Genomic DNA, 20559 nt, shown 5'->3' on the forward strand with positions numbered 1-20559 from the left:
TAATGTTCCGTATCTGATTACGTAGGTATTCTGCATGAAACAAACGGCTAAATGTTACAAGCATCCTGATTAACCCTTGTATGCCTCAACATATAGTAACCCCAAATAAATGTTATTGAAATATTATTTAATATGAAATATTTATTATTAAAATAAACTATATGTTAATAATATACAAATATATTAAACTCTATTTTCTATCTCGGTGATTTTTCGTGTTGGATGATCTGTTGTTGTGCTTGTATCTGAGATCCCCAGGAGGACGGACGTATTACATAAAGGCCATTTGAATGGTGCGTTCGCAAGAGAAAGTAGTTCTAGCGCCGTAGATCGCTTTTGATTCCACACCGATTTTTGTAACATTAAATTTTAATGTATATATTTAAAAGATCACACCGAGTGTCGATTCGTATTACTAAATGTTAAAAAGTTTGAATTTCTTATTTATACATTTCTCCTGTTAATAACATTTTTTACACAGGCAATACGCAGGAGTAAGTGGGCGGGGCCTGTTCGTTCCTTTTTCAGTCCCCTCTTCGGAAGTATAGACGCGTTAGTCTATATTCCGTTTCTTTTGAATTTATAACTTGTATATATGCATTAACCCGCCTTAAATTTACACAAAATGGAGGTGAAGACGGAATTGTAAAGATGCCTCGATTCGACCTGCTCTTTGATTTAATATCAGTTTAATGGACCGGATGATCTCCAAGTCGGACTGCGTTTCCCACAGCCTTGCAGGGGAGGTAATGCAAACTGACTTTTATCTGTCGCATACAATTGTGTGCACATAATTATGTAAATAAAACTGTCGATAAATATTAACACCCACTGAACTATTTTCAAACAAAGAGAAACACCCCGTTAGGAAAACCAGGATAGTTTGATTATACCGAGCCTGGAAGACTGACAATGGTATGTATATTTGGGTCCATTCGGAGTTTACATCCGGGTTCTAACCCGTTTATTCAGCCTCCAGGTTCAGTTCCACTGGTAAAGAAAGCATCTGTAAATACTGTACATTACATATCTGTCAACGAGATTTGACCATGTCCTGGTAAAAAAAAAAAAAAAAAAAAAAAGGTCACGGAGGTGCTCCGGGCAGCCTGGTGGCTCTCAGAGCTGTTCTTCATGAACACTTCTGTCACTACATGGATCATTAAAGTGTAAACCAAAGTGTACTGAAATACTAGTTCCAAAGTCAAACTCTGGCCTCTCAAAACAATAAAACAAAAAAAAACTTGACTTGAGACTGTGTACTTAGACTCTTTGCACTAATGAATGTGCGCGTGCACACAGTGTAATATTGTATTGTAAATGTCCTTATACAATACATATTTTTCCCAACAGCTTTACATAAATCCATATGTCAATTGTGGAGATTAAATCTATCTATCGAGAGGATCCAGGCTCGATCGGTTCTCTGTTGGGTGCAACCAGTGATGATGAAGCATTTCTTGTTCACAGATGGATGCTATGAAACAAATATATTACATGCATTCTGAGCACATAACAGTCTTGGGTAAAGGTGTACAGTATCCAGAGAAGATTATCCACTGGAGTAATAGTGATGCTTAGGCACAGCCTGATTTTGGAATCTTTTTTCACAAAGGGTTTTCGGTGTGGTGCCGTCCGCAGAGGACTTGAGTGACAAGGATCTTTGTTGCTTTTCTCACACATGCTCTATTTCCATCTGTTTCAGGTTGCCGTATCCAGTGGGGAGGTAGGCTTTTCCTGGGTTCGCGATGAAGTTTGCCGAACCCACGGAAGGCCAGAAGCTGTCTTTTCTTCTGGAGAAGGCAGCTTCTAGGGAAGCCGAGCTGTGGAGGAGCTACGTGCCTAAGAAACCTACCAACCAGGTAACCTTGTGTCAAGTATTGTCATTAATTTGGATTGCTTTGGATGCAGTGGAATGAAATGCATTTAGCATAACTTGTTTTCAGGTTTTTGAAGCTAGACACACCAGAAGTTACTTTTATGGGCTGTATATCGATAAATGCAATAAAACTTTACACCTGTGCTGTTTTTTGATGTTACCTTTATTTAACTGTATGCATTATTTATTTCTGCTTGTTATGGCCCGTCCCAATATTGATTAGCTCAACTGCTGATTTTTAGATGTGTCCTAAGATGGCTACAGAAGTTGGTCAATATTGCTGTAGTTTTACAACAGGCATCTAATTTTAAAACACAAAAGCTTATCACATCAAAAACATTGTCGACAAACAGTAACAAGAGCATAACGAGTATTTATTTATAGTGCGTAAAATGCAATATTTCCATTCTAAAAATCTCATTACAATAACTAGGTCAAATCTCTCAAATGTCTGTTGTGGTATAATTCCAGGCCATGCTAAATCTCAATCACATGATCATTGGAAATTCCTCAAGGTGTAAGACAAGTCCTGTGTTACATCAGCAAACCAGGTTCGAGAACGTTTCAGCCTGATCCAATACTGTTGAAATGTGCAAGATAATGCAAGGTCACGTTCATAAACACGGGAGCATCCTGGGGCCAGGGTCTTTTATCTGATAAAAGTTTATCCAATTCAGGGTCACAGCGTTGTATTTGAAAGTCGAGCAGACTAAGGCCGTGCTTCAGAATATTGCGGCAGAGTATGAAGAGGCTTTTATTTGTTACATATACATTACACCACAGTGAAAATCTCGTTAGGAAACTGGATCAGAGTGTGTTAAGGACCTTGCCCAGCAGTAGCTGTTTGGAATAAACACAATTTGTTTAGTGTTTACTGAATAATGAATATATTTTTTTTCTCTCTGCAGGATACAGATATCTCCCCTGCCCAGCGTGACGAGGCCGTGCGGTGGCTCCTTGATGTGCACCGGTGCTTGAAGCTTTATCCAGAAACTCTCTGTCTGGCCATCTCCATACTCGACCGGTTTCTCTCCACCATTAAGGTAGGGTTTTTCTGCAACCTCTATCCATTTAGGATAAATCATTAACGGGCACATTACTCTAGCCTACAATTTAAACTGCATCTTTACAAAAAGGTCACACAACCCAATACTATTCTAACGAGTTAAAAGGAGGAAAAAGAAGTTCCAAATGTGTTCCTTCGTGTCTGGATAAAATACTTGAGCAGAACACGAGCTAAAAGCAATTCAGTATTGTATCTCGGCCTCATTGTTGTGCTCACACGCAGTCCTACAGACTAAATCTCACGCTCAATCTGTTCATCTCTGTCCCTTTCTCATTTACCCGGCTCTCTCTCTCTCTCTCTCTCTCTCTCTCGCGCTCTCTCTCTCTCGCGCGCGCGCTCTCTCTCGCACGCGCGCTCTCTCTCGCTCGCTCTCTCTCTCTCTCTCTCTCTCTCTCTCTCTCTCTCTCTCTCTCTCTCTCTCTCTCTCTCTCTCTCTGTGTCTGTGTCTGTGTCTGTCCTATGATATGTGCATTTACACAGGATTGTAGTTTGGGATTGAAATTAACGGGAATAGAAATTGCATCATGACCAGGGAAGTTTGACCAGGAAGAAACAAAGTACAATCCCTAAGAAGTAATTGGAGGAGCTCATTTCAGGAAAGACATTGACTTAAAACATTGATATAAACCATTTATCAACATTAGGAAAAGTTTTAAGTCAGCAAAGAACAGCAGGACTTTTGTTTTTCTTGTGAAAATGTGTTGCACTAAAGTACAGATTAAAAACTACAGGTTGAGTCAGAGGCTAAACATTACTAGAAACAAGATGGCAGGGTGTAAAAACAGTTGCCGTGTCACTGTGTGTTAACGTGGAAAAAAACATTTCAGTTTAGAGATTAGTGTGTTTTCACTAATTTGCTTGTTGCCCATGTTTGTACTTGATATAAACAAAAGTGACCAATACTTCATTAACCAAGCCCTTGAAGAAGGTACAACCAATTGCACTTTTTTTCTGTGGAACATTTGTGAAGCAGGTTTGCGTGTTGGCCCGGATCTGTTTCATTATGTGGTTTTAGTCATTGTTTTTTCAGCGCTCTATTTTTAACATGAAACGAGATGCTTTCATTTTTACTATTTACACCTGCTGTTAGTTTTAGTTTTCAGTATTTAGCTCTGATAAATTGCTCCTAAGAGTCAATACACTTTTGTGCGACATTCAGCAATGAAGTTTATTCAGAGTCTGTCCACCTGCTGTTATGTTTTTGGGAGGTGGGAGAAACTCAGAGAACCTGGATGATATTCAGGTGAACATTCAAGATCAACACTAGGATTACACTCCCCGCTGCACCACTATGCCGTCTCGTTATTATTTATTTTACGGTGGATTCAATGTTTATAAAAAATTACAATAAACGATTTAATCCTTGAGAACCAAATCAAGCTGAAGGACAGAAGGAGAGGGTGTAATATTATCATCAGTGTAGTCAGGAGCTGCTTGTTGGCAGCACCATTCATGAAAGGCCACCTAGATGATGGATTTTAGGTGATCCCACTGTAATGCACATGTAAACAAAAAAACATTTTCACTATAACCCTAAAACAAATCGACTTTTTATCTGTTAAGCTGTTTTCACACGAATTAATTTTCATCTATATTGTTTGTGAAATGTTAGATTTCACACTTTTATTTTTATTTTTTTGAGCCGAGTTCATTTATTTACGGTCAAAATCATATTTTAACTCTTGGCCAAAAGCCTCTGCTGATCTGGACTATTTTCCAGTTTCCAATATAGTTGACTGATATTGGCTGAACACTTGGCTAAGTCGAATACAACTGGTGAGTTTTAATTCCATATTCACAAACTCAAACATTTTTCAATTGCCAATTCATTCATAACAGAAAAAAGGGTGTTCTGAGACACATTGTTGTGTTGCTTTTTGTTGCTGAGCGTCATCGGTGGTTAAGAAAACATGGCCTACATGGTGGTTACATGTATCAGGGTTTCTTCATTCTGCTAAAGAAATTAGGAAGTAGTTCAAAGGAAGTAAACGTAAGGGGTGCGCATGTAAACCTGCAATGTGGAACTAGTTGTGATGGTGTGTTGCACAATTAAGATTACATTTCCTACCGATTGCTGTAAAGTATGATATTTTAAAGAGCAGGATGATTCATCCTGAAACTCATTGGTGCGATCACAACACACAGTAAAACGCATGACTAATGTGTAAAGGGTCAGACCCCTGCAGAAAATTGCAATAAATTGTATTGCGTTACCAATTACCCTCAGTAACACAACACAGGTTATTCAAAACAATAATGTAGTGTAACAATTTGCAACATCTCTCTCTCTCTCTCTCTCTCTCTCTTTCTCTCTCTCTCTCTCTCTCTCTCTTTCTGTTTGTCTTTTTGTTTCTCCCCTGTCTCTCTGTCAGGCTCGTCCCAAGTACCTGCGCTGCATTGCTATAACTTGTTTCTTCCTGGCAGCTAAGACAAGTGAAGAGGATGAGGTGAGTTGCATATCACAAAAAAAGGGCTTGGCTACGGTGTTTAACATTCATCTATCCATAAAGAAGTGATGGTGAATAGTGATTAAAACAGGTTTTTATGTTAATGATGGAAAAATGCAGTCCGTCACATTCCAGAGAGAACATCGAAAAGTGAAAATGTTCTCGTTCACGAGGACTCTCTCATACTCCTCCAAAAACTCATTTCAAAAGTTTTCACCTTCAGAATGATCAGCTATTTCTCATATAACATGACAGTATCTGACAATAAATTAAATTCCTCACCCAAAACTTTACTTTCTACATGAATAATGAACCTATTTACTGCGTGATTCACAAAAATGAAAGAGAAATCTATGACGTTACTACAAATACCATTAAACACATGCATGGAGAGAACCGGAATTACGAACTACAAACGTCTTGTCATTTGCGTGCTTAGAGATTAAAATATTCCTATGATTTGATTAGGTATCCTTGAATAAAATCCTGAAGAAAAAAAATCACACCAAAGATTGTGGACACCTGACCATTAGATTTGCTTTTTAAAAAATCCCATTTAGCATTTAGTCCATCTTTACTGTTATAATATGCTCCACTTTCCTGAGAAGATTTTCCTATGTGTTTTTGGAGTGCGGTTGAGCAGGTCTGGGGTGCAGGCAACAGTCCACTTCATCCCAAAGGCGCTTAGTAGGGTTGAGATCACAGCTTTTTGTTTCAAGCGCCTCGATATCTTCTACTCCATCCCATGTAAATCATTTATTCATAGAGCTCACTTTGTGCACAAAGGCATTGCCATGCTGAAACAGGTTTGGGTCTCCTAGTCCAAGTAAAAGGAAAATGTCATGCCACTGCCTCCATAGATATCTTATCTGATTGTGTGGCTCCAACTTTGTGGTAAGTTTGGAAAAGAACCACCTATGACTGGAAAGGATAGCTGTCTCAATATTTTGGTCCATATAGTGTATTGCACTACACAGAATCCAAAATAGTTAAAAGTAATACTAAATAGTTGGTTTCACTCTCTTCATGTCATGTGTCTCTGTGTGTATAGTGTATCCCTTCCCTTCAAGAGTTGATCAGCAGCAGTGCTTGTGGATGTACTCCTTCTGAGGTGTTGAGGATGGAGAGGATTATTCTGGATAAACTCAGCTGGAACCTGCATGCAGCCACTCCTCTTGATTTCCTGCATATTGTAAGTTTCATAAGTACGTCCCAAATTACTGCAAAATGTCAGTAAATTGAAGCACCCAGTTTTATATTTAAAAAAAGTTGTCTTGTTTGAAAATGAAAGAAAAATGTTTGTTGTTTGCCTAATTTTATGCCCACTGGAGATCAGAAAAGAGCTTGGGTGTTATGTTTGGGTTCAGGGAGCACCACCTGGTGGTGGGGGACGGTACTGCAAATTATTTAACTGGATCTTATTTCTCTCTCCCCTAGTTCCACGCAATGGTGTTCAGCTGTAAGGCTGTGAGTTCAGGCGTGTTACTGGGTCTGAATCGATCACAGCACCTTGCGCTGCTCACTCAGGAACTTCTGCACTGCCTTTCCCATAATGCACTGCTGCAGGAGCGTGGCTCCATGCTGGCTCTCGCTCTCGTCACGCTGCAGCTGGAAAATCTCTGTCCTGATTGGCTCGCTCTGGCTGCCGACCTGCTGCGCAAAGTTCAGGTAAAGATACAGTTTAGTTCCACTTCAATTCAGTTTGAAAATTTAAAAGCCTTACAGAAATAAATAGATTACAAATATACAATTATAGTGTCATAAATAAGTCTCAATAAATTCATCTGTATACACACATTTACATGCACATGAACTACATTTGTATTATAACATGTGGCAAATAATCTAACCAGTAGAAGGTTTATGCACAAACATAAAAACAAAATAACCTACATTAAGTGGAAGTGCTCTATGCAGAAGTGCAGTGTTGATGATAAAGGTCAGAGGAACTTGGGGCTAGACTGACAGGAAGGAACACAAATAACCACTTTAGAACTGTTGTGAGCAAAAACAAAAAAAAAAAGGGGGGGGGGAGTTAAGAATGCATTACATGTCAGCTCTTGAGGTGGATGCTACAAGTGCAGAAAACCACACTGGGTTTGATTCCTGTTACTCAAGAACAGCAATTTGAGGCTAGAGTGGGCAGGAAATAAAAATTGATGTGATCCATGGCCCAAAGTCCCTTGTTTTACCAAATATAAGGCTGGTGGCGATGTAATCGTGTGAGGAAATGTTTTTTTACTTAATTATTTACGTAACAAATGGTGGTGTGTTTCCAGCAGCTAGTGTAATCCATAGGATTTAGCTATTGGGAATCTCGGGCTAATGCTTTCTTATAAAGTAGAGAGTGTATGCCGTAGTGTCACACCAACAGATAATGAGTGCTTTTCAATTTTTCTGAATCAATAAAGCGCACGAGTGTATAAAGTGCAAGGCGCAGTGATTTGCTTGTCTTAGAGATCAAATGTTATCGACTTCTATTTCCTCACATCATTTATATTTTCACGCTCCCACTGATCAAGCAATATTATTTGTATTCTTTCTCTCAGATCGACAGCTCCAAGCTGATCAGCTGCCGAGAGCTAGTGGCACGTTGTCTCTCCACACATACGGCATCCCTGCCTCCCAACACTGTGTACGTCTGCCACCCGCTGCAATCACCTCACGACCCTGGTGTGACCTTTCATGCCATCCTACCCACTCTGCCACTGCGCAGGAAGCCCTCGGCCAAGCGCAAGGTGGAGCTGATGGACGTGGACGAATACTTCGATGGCATCAAGCGTCTCTACAACGAGGAGGAGCTAGGAGGTGGGGGTGGGGCTACTTCAGGCTACCAATCCACCGAAGATGGTTCCACACCATGCCCTGCCCTTCAGCCTGTCTCCGTCTCCTAGCAACACGCTTTGGGTTGAAATGGGGCCAGAGCGCAGTTACGACTGCGTCTTTCCGTCCTTTAGAGCAGAACAGAGCCAATAACATGTGCACACATACACACCAATAAAATATGCCTCAGTTGTTTCATAACCATTTATCTGTCAAGACTAAAAACAAGATAAAATTTAGAACATGAAACTAAGAAAAATTCACAAACATCTAAGTTACTACTCCCCATCCCATTCATACTGAAATGTCTGTCATATGTCATGCATATATCTGTGAAAACTTTTAAATCTAACTTTATATGTATTTATCTGTGTTTTACCCCTACATCCCTCTGAGTGCTGTGTCTCTCTCATGTTTTCTTTTTATTATTCTTGCCAGAGTGCATGTCACTCCTGAATGTTCAATTTGCTAGATTTGATTAAAGCTGTTATTTTAAAATGACATGGTTGAAATAATTAGAATTAGATAAAGTTTTGGAAATAAATTGAACATTTTTATAACTACATATTATTTCTCTCTCTCTCTCTCTCTCTCTCTCTCTCTCTCTCTCTCTCTCTCTCTCTCTCTCCATTCACTTTCTCGTTCTTTTTCTGTTTTGGCTGTTTAGCCTTGTTCCTTTTTTTCATGTCTTAGCCATGTAGGTGTGTGGTCGAACAGTGATAATATCCCTATCGCTTCAGTTTAACAGAGCATTAACGAAGAATTCATGTAAGCACACCATCCAATGCCTGGCATAAAAGACTGTAGTGTATGTTTGAAAGAAAGAAAAATAAATAAAATCTACCTGTAGGATCACTTTAACAAAAAAGGTTGAAAAAAAAAAAATACAAAACCTGTTGAAACGGCACAAAAAAAGCTTTAGACTATTACCATTCCTTTTTTTTCCTGATAATCTTTTTTTTCCACTGGCTCTGTTCTTCTCTGGAGGGAGGAGGGACGCCCTCACTGCCAAAACATCACCAGGTTCAAATAAATGGAAACTGTCTATGAAACCTGGCAGACTTGAGTTTTTCTTTGTGTTTGTGTGTGATAAACCTCTGTGGACCTCTGTCTTCCGGGTGTGATTAACTGGAAGTCATCAGCTTAATGAATTTGCCCATATTTAGAGACACAGCCAAATCAGATCCACCTTACAATTATAATAACACTCTCTCTTTAATAACTCTATTTATGTATGTATTCTGCCCTTTAGCACTTGCTATTGTAACTAGATTATCAATGTTCCTTCACTTCACCTGTTAGTTATATGATTGGTGGTGGAGGTGGTAACTTGGTGCTTAAGGCCCATCTTCCAAACATCACTGGGATATGTGAAGAAAGAATTTCACTCAGCTATAAAGTACATGTGACAAGCATAAAGCTTCTTTCTTTCTTTCTTAATTTAGCATTCCCTACTGAACACCTTTGGGATGAATGTAAACACTGATTCAACCCCAGGCCTCCTCACCCTACATCAGTACCTGCCTTTTGTAATGCCCTTGTGGCTGATGAACACAAATATCCATAAGCACATTTCAAAATCTAGTGGAACATCTTCCCAGAAGAGTGGAAGGAAATATAAGCACAAATTGGAACTAAATGTGGAATGTGATGCTCAAAAATCACATACTATACTTATGACTAGGTGACCCAATACTTTTGGAAATATATTGTAAATATCTATTGCTGTAATCTTACTGTCATTTTGATTTTATGAAGCTCAACAATCTTTTGCCTACATCACAGCTATATTACTTATCTTACAATTTTGGTAAATGACTAAGGAGAATTTAGCCTATTATACAAACGTGAAAGTCAGGGTTGAACAATTTCCTGTTCCTAGTCAAATTATGTGTACTAACACTGTAAAATATTAATGGGAATATACTTCAGATGAATTCACACTGATGTTATTAATTTGCACCACACAAGGTATAATATATATATATATATATATATATATATATATATATATATATATATATATATGTATGTATGTATGTGTGTGTGTGTGTGTGTGTGTGTGTGTGTGTGTGTGTGTGTGTGTGTGTGTATATATATAAACTGCATTGTTTACACAATTGTTAGCCTTCTTTGGTCTTATTTAGCAAGTGTGTCAAAATTAGTAAAGTGCCATGTACAGGCGCATCTCAAATTAGAATATCATTTATTTTAATGTTTATGATTATGGCTTAAAGCTAATGAAAACCCAAAACTCAGAATCTCAGCAAATTATAATATTACTTAAGCCCAATAAAAAAATTAATTAATTACTAAAAACATTTTCAAAAATTGCATAAATTACTGCAGCAATGCGGAGTGGCATGGAGGCGATCGCTCTGTGAAGCTGCTGACATGTTATGGAAGCCCAGGTTGCTCTGATAGTGGTTTTCAGCTCTTCTACCTTGTTGGGTCTGGTGTCTCATATCTTCCTCTTTACAAAACCCTTAAATTCTCCATGAGGTTTAGGTCGGGAGAGTTTGCTGGCCAAACAAGCACATGGATGCCATGGTCCTTAAACCAGGTATTAGTACTTTTGGTACTAATACCTAAAAGGTGCCAAGTTGTGTTGGAAATTGAAATCAGCATCTCCATAAAGCTGGTCAGCAGAGGGAAGCATGAAGTGCTCTTAAACTTCCTGGTAGATTGTTGTGTTGACCTTATACTTGATAAAACACAGTGGACCAACACCAGCAGATGACACGACTGCCCAAACCACCACTGACTGTGCAAACTTTACACTGGACCTCAAGCAACTTAGATTCTGTGCCTCTCCTTTCTTCCTCCAGACTCTGGGACCTTGATTTCCAAATGAAATGCAAAATCTTCTTTTCATTCATTTGAAAAGACGACTTTGGCCCACTGAGCAACAGTCCAGTCCTTTTTGTCCTTTGCCCAGGTAAGACACCTCTGTTGTTGTCTCTGGTTCAGGAGTGACTTGACACAAGAAAATAGTCAGTTGTAGCCAATGGATACGTCTGTGCATGGAGGTTCTTGTAGCACTGACTCCAGCTGCAGTCCACTCTTTGTGAATCTCCCCAAATTCTTGAACTTTGTTTCACCTTTTTCATCCACATTATTTCCTTCCATTCAACTTTCCATTAATGTGCTTGGATACAGCAGTCTGTGAACAGCAGCACTCTTTAGTAATTACCTTTTCTGTCTTTCCCTCCATGTGCAGGGTGTCACTGACGGTCTTTTGGACAACTGTCAAGTCAGCAGTCTTCCCCCATAATTGTGTAGCCTGAACCAGACAGACAAGATTTAAAGGCTCAGGAAAAATTTGCAGGTGTTTTGATTTAATGAGCTGATTAACATGTGACACCACGAGTCTCCAATATTTAACTTTTTCACAATATTTACATTTTCTGAGATAGTGAATTTTGGGTTTTCATTAGCTGTAAGCCAAAATCATCAAAATAAAAAAAATAATAAACACTTGAAATATATCAGTCTGTCTGTGATGAATTTATATTATATACAAGTTTCACTTTTTGTATTGAATTACTAAAATAAATTGATGATATTCTAATTTATTGAGATGCACCTGTGTTCTTCACTGTCATAAACATCCTGTATAAGTTAAATTGCACCCAAGTGTAAATAAGGATGTGAAAGTTTCTGTGAATGGCACCCTGTGATGGACTTGATATCTATAAACGACATCACAGATGCAGACTTTCTGTAACCGTGTCTCAGTGATGTCTCTTGTGTAGAGCATTATTTCACCTGGTTGTGTCTGTTATTTTGTGTGTTTCTTCTGTACATTCTCTAAACACTGGTCTGTGATAAAAAAACAAAAACAAACAAACTGTGCATATTCAGTCCAGAATAGGTGTAGAACACAGATCTCCTGATTGTCTGTGCAAAAGTTTCTTAGCCCATTTCCTGATTTGCCTATATCACTTGTCTATTTGCTTGAAGATGATATCTTGGGATTAAACCTTTTGTGTGCTTTACAGTCTGTTACAATGTTCTCTGGAATAAAAAAAAATTACATACATTGGTGAATAGCAGTTGAAGCTAATTTTGTTAAGTTGCTATTATTTTGCATGGAGAGAGGTGTAAGTCCAGGTGATCAATCTGTCACACTGCTTGGTTGGCATATAATGTTTCATTTTGGGGCATTTCCGTGAGTTGTGCCAAAAAAGCTGAAGCAAGACTAAAGCAATAGAATAAGACATTCAATCTCCTTTCCAAGATAGGATGGGTCAAGTCTGTACAGGAAGCATTAGTGGTTTTAAACCAGGTTGGTTTACTAATAAAAACCAGCCCTCTCTAACCAGTAAAACCATTCCTCCAGTGCCAGTTTCACTGCCAAGTTCAGCTAGTTCAGAAATATAGATCAGAAATACACCGCAGTGGCTCCTCGATATTTAGTACAACTGTTTGTTAAAGATTCTCATGATCTTTTATGATTTATGTGTTACTGAGTCAGTGCTACGACATTTCATATTACCAAACAAGTGAGGTTTGGACATATTCAATGTTTTTTTCTAAAAACAAAAGAACCACAAATAGTTACAATAAACTAATATAGTGTATAATACGAGCCACTTAATGCAGCCAGAGGAGAAAATGGTATGATTTTGCAGATACTTACTGACTGTATATTCTGGAACACTGGCAAAGACTGTAGGGCTTTAAGGCATTTCACAGGCTGAAATATTATTATGGGGTAAGCAGTGCTTAATGTGGTAGTATTGTGCAAGTATCTATATTCAGTAGAAAAAAATGAATGGCCTTGTCTGTAAGGACTTCAGAGTTAAAAAAGAAACAGGCCAATCATAATACGCTGATAAGAATTCCGCTGTCTCTGCAGCATGCTATTTGACTGATAGTACAAACCTAATCTTTTTTTCATTTTGCCTTTATTTTTCAATATTGCCAAAAGCGCAGAGTGGTCTGATTTCATAACTAAATTATCAAATATATTTGATTTATATATTGACTTGCTGGAATGTGACACTTTTCTTCTTCATCTTAATTTGTTTACCAGAGTCCTGCAGATTTTATAGATCATTTGGAAGTGGGTTATGTGTAAGATAGATAGAGAAAGGGCTTCACCACTCCATAGTCCAGATGCATTAAGAATACGACTGATTGTGGTCTCTCACATGCAGGGAGTGAGCAGTACTGGTCAGATCCTCCTTTAATGTTGCTGTAGGCCTCTTGGCAGCCTTCCTCACATATTATTGTCTTCTCCTTTAATGTATTTTGGAGGGACATCCTGTTCTTGGCATTGTTACCGTGTTATTTTCTCCACTTGTTGATAATTTTCTTCAAGGTGCTCCATAGTGCTAATGTTTTGAAAATTTATTGTGGCCCTCTTCTGATCTACACATTATTATTAATTTAATATATAACATTAATAATTAGATTTTGTATATATATATTAAAAGCTCTCAGAACCAGTTTGTTGATGACATGTATTATATTTGGAGTTTGATTGGTTAATTATGATTATAGTCACTTTCCTTTTAATACAAATGGTCATAAATTGTATATTTTTCTTTAAAAAATACTAAAATAAAAAGAACCCTGCAATTTATCAGGGGTGTGTAAATATATCTCACATTCACTGTGCATATATTTATATTCAGGCACTAGTTTTTGCCTCCTCTGGGTGTAGTCCTCCAGTACATTCTAAGAGACTTGTGGAAAATGTTTTGGTGGCTCTGAATCTAGCTTTAATTAATGTAAGAAAAAACTGTAGGCGATAAAACATAACAATTTTGCCACTCTGTATAAATTGATTACAACTGGTTGATTCCTGACAAATTATTTTGTCAATAATCAACCAGTTGTAATCAATTTATACAGAGGAACAACAATTTATACTTCGAAAATAACAAAAAAATTCACAAATTGTATTGACTGTACCTATTCTCTGATGTTGCCAACATAATTAGTAATTGGACCTCATTCATCAAGGTGAATACAAATATACAAATAATCAAAGATACAAAATATGTGTATTTTCTGTGAAACATTTGTATCCAACTGCATAAGGCATTAGGGAGGTAAACATGCTCATTTATTACTTTTATTTGTCTTGAGTACAGCCTTTATTTGTCTACTTCAAACCTGTTTCTGCCTGTAGTGCTGTTCACATGCACTTTCACCGTTATCTAGATCCCAGAACACCCTTCTGGATGCTATCTTTTAATAAATTTATGATTATAATTTTGCCTTTGCATATTTCACAAACAGGTGTTGTTTGTGACAAGTATGTCATGTAAAATTTGCACCAGCTCCTCCTGGCCATTTCAACATTAGTATGTATTCGTGGTATTTTAAAAAGGTTTGAACGTATTATACATGATTACAAAAGGGGTTATGCAGTATTTAAAAACACTGCAAAACATATATCTTGTTTCGCAGTGTTCAGATATCTTGTGAACTTTACAGTATTGTTTTCTTTGAGTTGTGGCAATAAAAGACAGCTAGATCATCTAGAAGTCAAGAAAGTACTCAAAATGTATTTTATTTGCATATACATGTTTTTTATCATGGCACAAAGCATGCATCACAGAAATAGTGATTAAAAAGATGCATTTTGAATTCGTTCAATTTAGAAAAACTGTCCCAATATATCTGAATACAAGTGTAGCTAATAAAATGAGTGCGTATTAAATACAGGTTTTTAATCTAGATCTAATCAATCATTTCAGCTCTAATACATCGAAACCCGAGTATATCCAAAGTGTTTACCACTTTGTTGATGTCAAACTGAAAGCCTTTTGCTTCATTGTCTGCTTTGACTTGAACACATTCCAAATCATCTAACCCAGGTAACCCCTCTCGCGCAGGTGTGCAGGTGGAGCTCCAGAGCGTGCACGCGCGCACACGGCGCACGCGCGCGCACGGTGTGGGCGGGATTCGTGGCCGCGCGGCTGAGACGCCCGACAGGTTGATGAAAAGACGTGAATTTCGACGAAAGCGCACCGAAGCTCAGAACAAGCATGGCTACCGATTTCACCCAGGAGTCGGTGTTGCGCTTTCTCTTGCGCAACGGAGGTAAAGTCCGGAACGCGGATCTGCTGGCGCACTTTAAAAAGTTCCTGCGGGAGCACGAGGACCAAATGCGGAACCGCGAGCTGTTTAAAAAGTATGTGAACACCGTGGCCACGGTCAAGCAGGAGGATGAGGTTTCCTATGTCATGTTAAGGAAAAAGTACAGACCGCATCTCGGAGACGTCGCCACCAGCGCGGCCTCGACAGGCAGTCGGAGCGATAAGAAACAGGGAGGCGCTGGACGCAGTCAGGTAGAAGTGTGTTCTGCCAAACCTAAACCCAGTAAGGATCCCATTTTGAAACCTCAGCTCTTACAAGATCTTAATGCCAAACAGATCTTACCAGTTGCAGGGATTGTAAACAGTGGATCTCATATTGACAAGATTTATTCGGATAAGGTGATTCAAACCTCATCATATCAACCATGGGAACAAAGGGTGTCCTCTGCCCCTGGAAAAGACAGACCTATAAATACATGCACTCTGGGAATGTCTTCATTTTCTTCTGACTCAAAACGCTCGAGTGGGAGTGGGGAGAGCTTTGACCAACTACTGGAGGTAAAAGGAATAGCAGTGAAAGCAAATCTTAATCACAATGGTGTTTATGCTGCCAAACCTGGACATTTGCGAGAAGCAGATGGCTGCAGCCAAAAGTCCTTTTACATTCCTCCAAAATATCCACACCATGAGGTGAGTGTGGCCTCCCTGTCCAAGAACACAGCGCACAAACCCGATCTGCCCGGCTCTTTCCAGTCATGTAACGAGAATTCATCCTGTGTCTGGCCTTTTCCCATTCTTGTCAAAGAGTCCCAGATTTCAACTTCCAGTCCGTGTTTAACTGAAACCTCTAGTGATGCCTGCAACTTTAATGCTTATAAAAAGGATGGCCTCAGCCAAAGCAATGACAGTCTATTCAGGCAGGATTACAATGTTCAGGTCACAGGTATTTACATTCAGGAACCTGAGGACTATGGGATGACAGCAGCAGTAGCTCCAATCAGTCCTGCTTTGCAGAGGCACAACCTTCCTTTGGAAACACCTAACCCACGAGTGGCTTCTGGCTACCTGGAGCCGAAATGTCTACAAGGTCTGTCCTCCAGTCAAAATAGCCTCGTCCCGCCTTCTTCCATTTACTCAGACTGGCCTCAAGCATTTTCCCAGGACAGCTGGTCCAGTGACGATGCACTGAATTTTAATGGTGCTGTTTTGCCCGAAGACCTAGAGCCGGTTCAGGCTGGCACCCACAGTTCCCTTGCGGTCAGGCAACTACCACAGCTCACAACCTGGCACCACTCAACTGGCAACCTTCTTGATGAGAAAATCCAAGCATCTCTTCCTAGTTCAGCACCAGATGAGAGCACTCACAACAAATCTGTTGCCCGGCGGCTGTCATACCGAATGCGAAGCCGGATGTGTCGAAGTCTGGGAGCAGATTTGGACCAAGCGTTTCGTGAGGATGCTGGCACAGCCCGACTCAAACGACTGCACCGGATTACCTCTTTTCTTAACGTCTCTTCCAGCCAAACCCACAGCCCTCTGGACAGTGTGTCCCCTGCCAGCTCTGTTCGCAGCCTGGGCCATGACTCATCATCCTGTGGTCACAGAAACACCCAGGTTCCCTTAGACCACCAGGAGCACGAATGGTTTTTGAAAGCAGCTGCCGGAAGCTGGACTGATGTTTACTCCCTTTTTAGAGAGGATTCAAGCCTGCTGGCCAAACGAGACTTTGTGTCAGGCTATACTGTACTACACTGGATTGCCAAGCATGGGGACCACCGGGTGTTGAACACACTGAGTTATGGTGTGCAAAAAGCAGGGATGACCCTGGATGTGAATACTAGGACTACGTGTGGCTACACACCACTGCACTTGGCTGCTATTCATGGGCACAAAAATCTGCTGCGGCTTCTTGTGAACAAGTTCAAGGCTAATGTGACCCTCAGGGATAACGCTGGTAAGAGGCCCTGGCAGTATTTGGAAAAAAACAATGACCGGGATATATTGGACTTGCTTGGAGCTCCCCAGGGGGTGACTGGGGGCAGTGCAGGGGTACAGTCATCCTTAGATAGACCCCCAGTAGCACCTGTCAACAGATCAGCAGCTACAGTGAAGAGAAACACATCACTTGCTGCAATATTCAAACACAAATATCAGCTCAGAGTTTCTGCTAATTCAGAGTTCCTCTAAACGAAACGAGGCCTCAGACTTCAGTCTTGTGAAACTGTACCACTGTACAATCCAGTAGCTGCCTGACTCAATACAGCTGCTAAAATTCACAGAAGATAGCAGAATGTTGAGCTAAATCATATTTTGCAACGTTTTGACTATTAGGACTGAAGATTGTTATACCAAACATATTAGTGACTAAAGAGTAAAAGAGTCTGTCTAGCAGAATCATTGCTTCTATACTTTGGATTTTGACCATTTGTTCCTCAAATAGCAAATGAGATTCTACAGGTAAAGGTTTAATAATTTCACTTTTTGTTACTTTAGCTTACAGTATTGAACGTCTCACTTTGTATGCTTATAAGGTTATCCTGAACAAAATATTAAAACATTTTGGGTGCTTTAGAAGCCATATGTTTTCTTTTTTTTTTTATTATTGAGAACAGTGTTTACTTTGCTAATTATTTGCTAGCTATGTAAAAGTGAATTGTTTTGTATAAACTGGGTGATATGTTGCTGTTCTGTCTCTATTTCAGTTAAGCTCAGAGTTCAACCAGTCAACTGTTGCTCATTATTCATCCATTTAATTTATTTATTTGTAATCATGTGTCATTCTGTATTCCAACCCTAATTAGTTTTTTTTTTCTCTTTTTTTTTTTTGTTGTAAAGGGTCAGATTAAGGTATTGTCAAGGTTGATAAAACAAACAAACGAACAAACAAAAAAATATGAAATTGGATCTTGCTCCCTGACCTACGCTTGACAATCATGATTTAAAAAATAAAAACACACCCAGCTTCTGCCAAAACTTCACTCCTCTGTTCTTTTACCTAATGACATTTCCAAGAATGTTTAAAAAAACCAAAACAAAAAAAACTAGTTGGAAGAGTGAAGCAGCAATACCTTTCGCAACACATTACAAATGCAGGACCTTCCAGAATCGATCTGATTGCCTATGATTATACATTTATTTAAAATGCTATGTCCTTCCAGTTTAAATGTAAATTTTTGTGCAAATGTAAAATATATATATAACTATGCAATTTTTAGAATTGGAAGCATGGGCTGCATACTGAGTTATATCCGATAAGACCGATCAATGAAAGCCTTCAGCGCTTTCACAGTGCAGGTTTAATGTTTTACCATCCGACCCCTGATTTTCATTCTGGAACACACTGAATCAAAATCAAGGTCTTAAAAAAGATTTTACTGTTAGAAAGAGAACATTCCATTTTGGTTGTTGTTCCGGCTGATACCGTGGCAACCTGTAGTTGGATAGATTGTACATTAAAGCTTTCCAGTTAAACTCACTAATTTGCACTCCCTGTCTCTCAACCTTTTCACCCTCTCTCCCCCCCTAGGTAGTGTACTGCTATGTCGGTGCGCAGCAAGTGAAAGGAATATTTGTTGAAGTTTGCCCAAATCTACATAGAGTTTAATGAAACATGTCAACTAAATGCTTTGTGCTACTGCTGTCTAGCAAGGACCAAAAAAAAGAATTCTATTGCACTTGATGGTCCCTGCAATATTCAAAGCTTTTTAACAAGTCAAAAAGTAATGTTCTGATCTAGATATGTCTGCTTCTTGAATGCAAAACATCTCTGCATGGGGTGTGGGAAGTTGTCGCACGCATGTTCAAACACGTCAGGGGTGTGCATTGATACGAGCTGTACAGCCACCCTGCATGCTTTCCATAAATTGTTTGTTGCGCAACATCATAATAAAAAATAAACTTGACTTTGACCTCTTTTTTAAAGCAGGGATTTTATTACCTTATGACGCATTTTTTTCAGGAAGCAGAGTTTAACTGTGAAAGCAGATAAACTAAACGTTCCATAGCTAAGCGACAAATCTACTCTATTTATTGAGTATTATACATGTTTTATTTTATTTAAAAACCAATTCTTATGGCATAACAAAGAAAATCAGCATAATCTCAGAAGATTATCATCACCCTTGGCCACGATGTCTTGCTGGGTTTGTGTGCAATAGCAATTTACCCTAGATATGCTGTTTATTATGGGTTTAGTGTCGGAATGAAAACTATCGGTATATGGCTACGACAATGTTTTATTTGACCCGTATTATTACAGCTACATTTCTGAATATGACACTTCAGTTGTTTATCTTCTCGTTGAGCAAGTTTATGGAACGAGTTCCTGCGGTGCAGGTGCAATCTGGTTTCACAATATTGCTTCACTTGAGTTGAACCATGCAGATGTAATGTACAGTAAAAACAAAGTATTAAATAGTCTATTTTATATATACTTGAAACCGTCTTCCACAACCTCACCTTAGTAGCAGAGTTTTGCCACACCGTGCTCCTACACAGCTGTTTCTCATGTAGTTAAAGATGTTTTTAAAGCTAAACATCAGATTACTTATTTACTTACTTACACATCAGATTTATTACCAAGTATGCTTACACACACACACAAGGAATTTGACTCAAGAGCTTCCAGTGCAGGAGAAGTACAGACATAATGAACAGAATAGTAAACCAGACTATAAATGCAGAATATACAAAAATACTGTTTAAATGAATGTACAGATGTTATTTACAAGTGTTCAGTTTACAAATGGACCATTTGGATTCTATGTACAAATGTGTCAGTTATGATGGACAATGTCTAGTTATGAATATTTGAATTGTTCATGCTGAGTATAGCCTGCAGAAAAAAACATGAACTTGATTATCATTAATCAATTATACCAAGCATGTGGCAATCATACACCTGCTTTTGATCCTTTAAAATTGTTCACAAAATGTGCAACAGTATAAATTGAAAGCCAAAAGGGTGGTCATACCAAATGCTTGATTTATTTAACATTGTTCTCCGTGTTTATTTGCTTTCCATGTTTTAATTCATAAAATAAATTAAGACTTATAAAAGCATCGAATCACTTTACAGCGTTTTATATATATATATATATATATATATATATATATATATATATATATATATATATATATATATATATATATATATATATATATATATATATATTTCCCGTGGGCTCACCACCTGCAGGAGGGACCGTAAGGGACCGGTGCTGAGAGGATTGGGCAGCAGTCGAAGGCGGGGGCCTTGACAGCCCGATCCCTGGACACGGAGAAGTGTCTGGG

The 20559-nt window shown here is 38.8% G+C and overlaps 2 protein-coding genes and 1 long non-coding RNA gene across 3 annotated transcripts in view; all 3 read left to right on the plus strand.

Annotated features, from left to right (window-relative positions):
- LOC310739423 overlaps positions 1–20559 on the plus strand; it is a 195388-nt gene that overhangs the window by 34546 nt on the left and 140283 nt on the right. The window lies entirely within an intron of this gene.
- On the plus strand, positions 247–9264 carry ccni (cyclin I). Its single transcript, XM_083565336.1, has 7 exons — positions 247–746; positions 1703–1859; positions 2785–2919; positions 5315–5389; positions 6441–6581; positions 6827–7057; positions 7939–9264. Exons 2-7 carry the CDS (start codon positions 1746–1748, stop codon positions 8281–8283), a joined length of 1041 nt encoding a protein of 346 aa, XP_083421462.1. The 5' UTR covers positions 247–746; positions 1703–1745; the 3' UTR covers positions 8284–9264.
- sowahb (sosondowah ankyrin repeat domain family member B) lies at positions 14838–17994 on the plus strand. The gene has a single exon (XM_083563839.1). It carries the CDS (start codon positions 15217–15219, stop codon positions 17452–17454), a length of 2238 nt encoding a protein of 745 aa, XP_083419965.1. The 5' UTR covers positions 14838–15216; the 3' UTR covers positions 17455–17994.

Source organism: Silurus aristotelis (genome assembly GCF_946808225.1).
Source record: "Silurus aristotelis genome assembly, chromosome: 16".
Lineage (NCBI taxonomy): Eukaryota > Metazoa > Chordata > Actinopteri > Siluriformes > Siluridae > Silurus > Silurus aristotelis.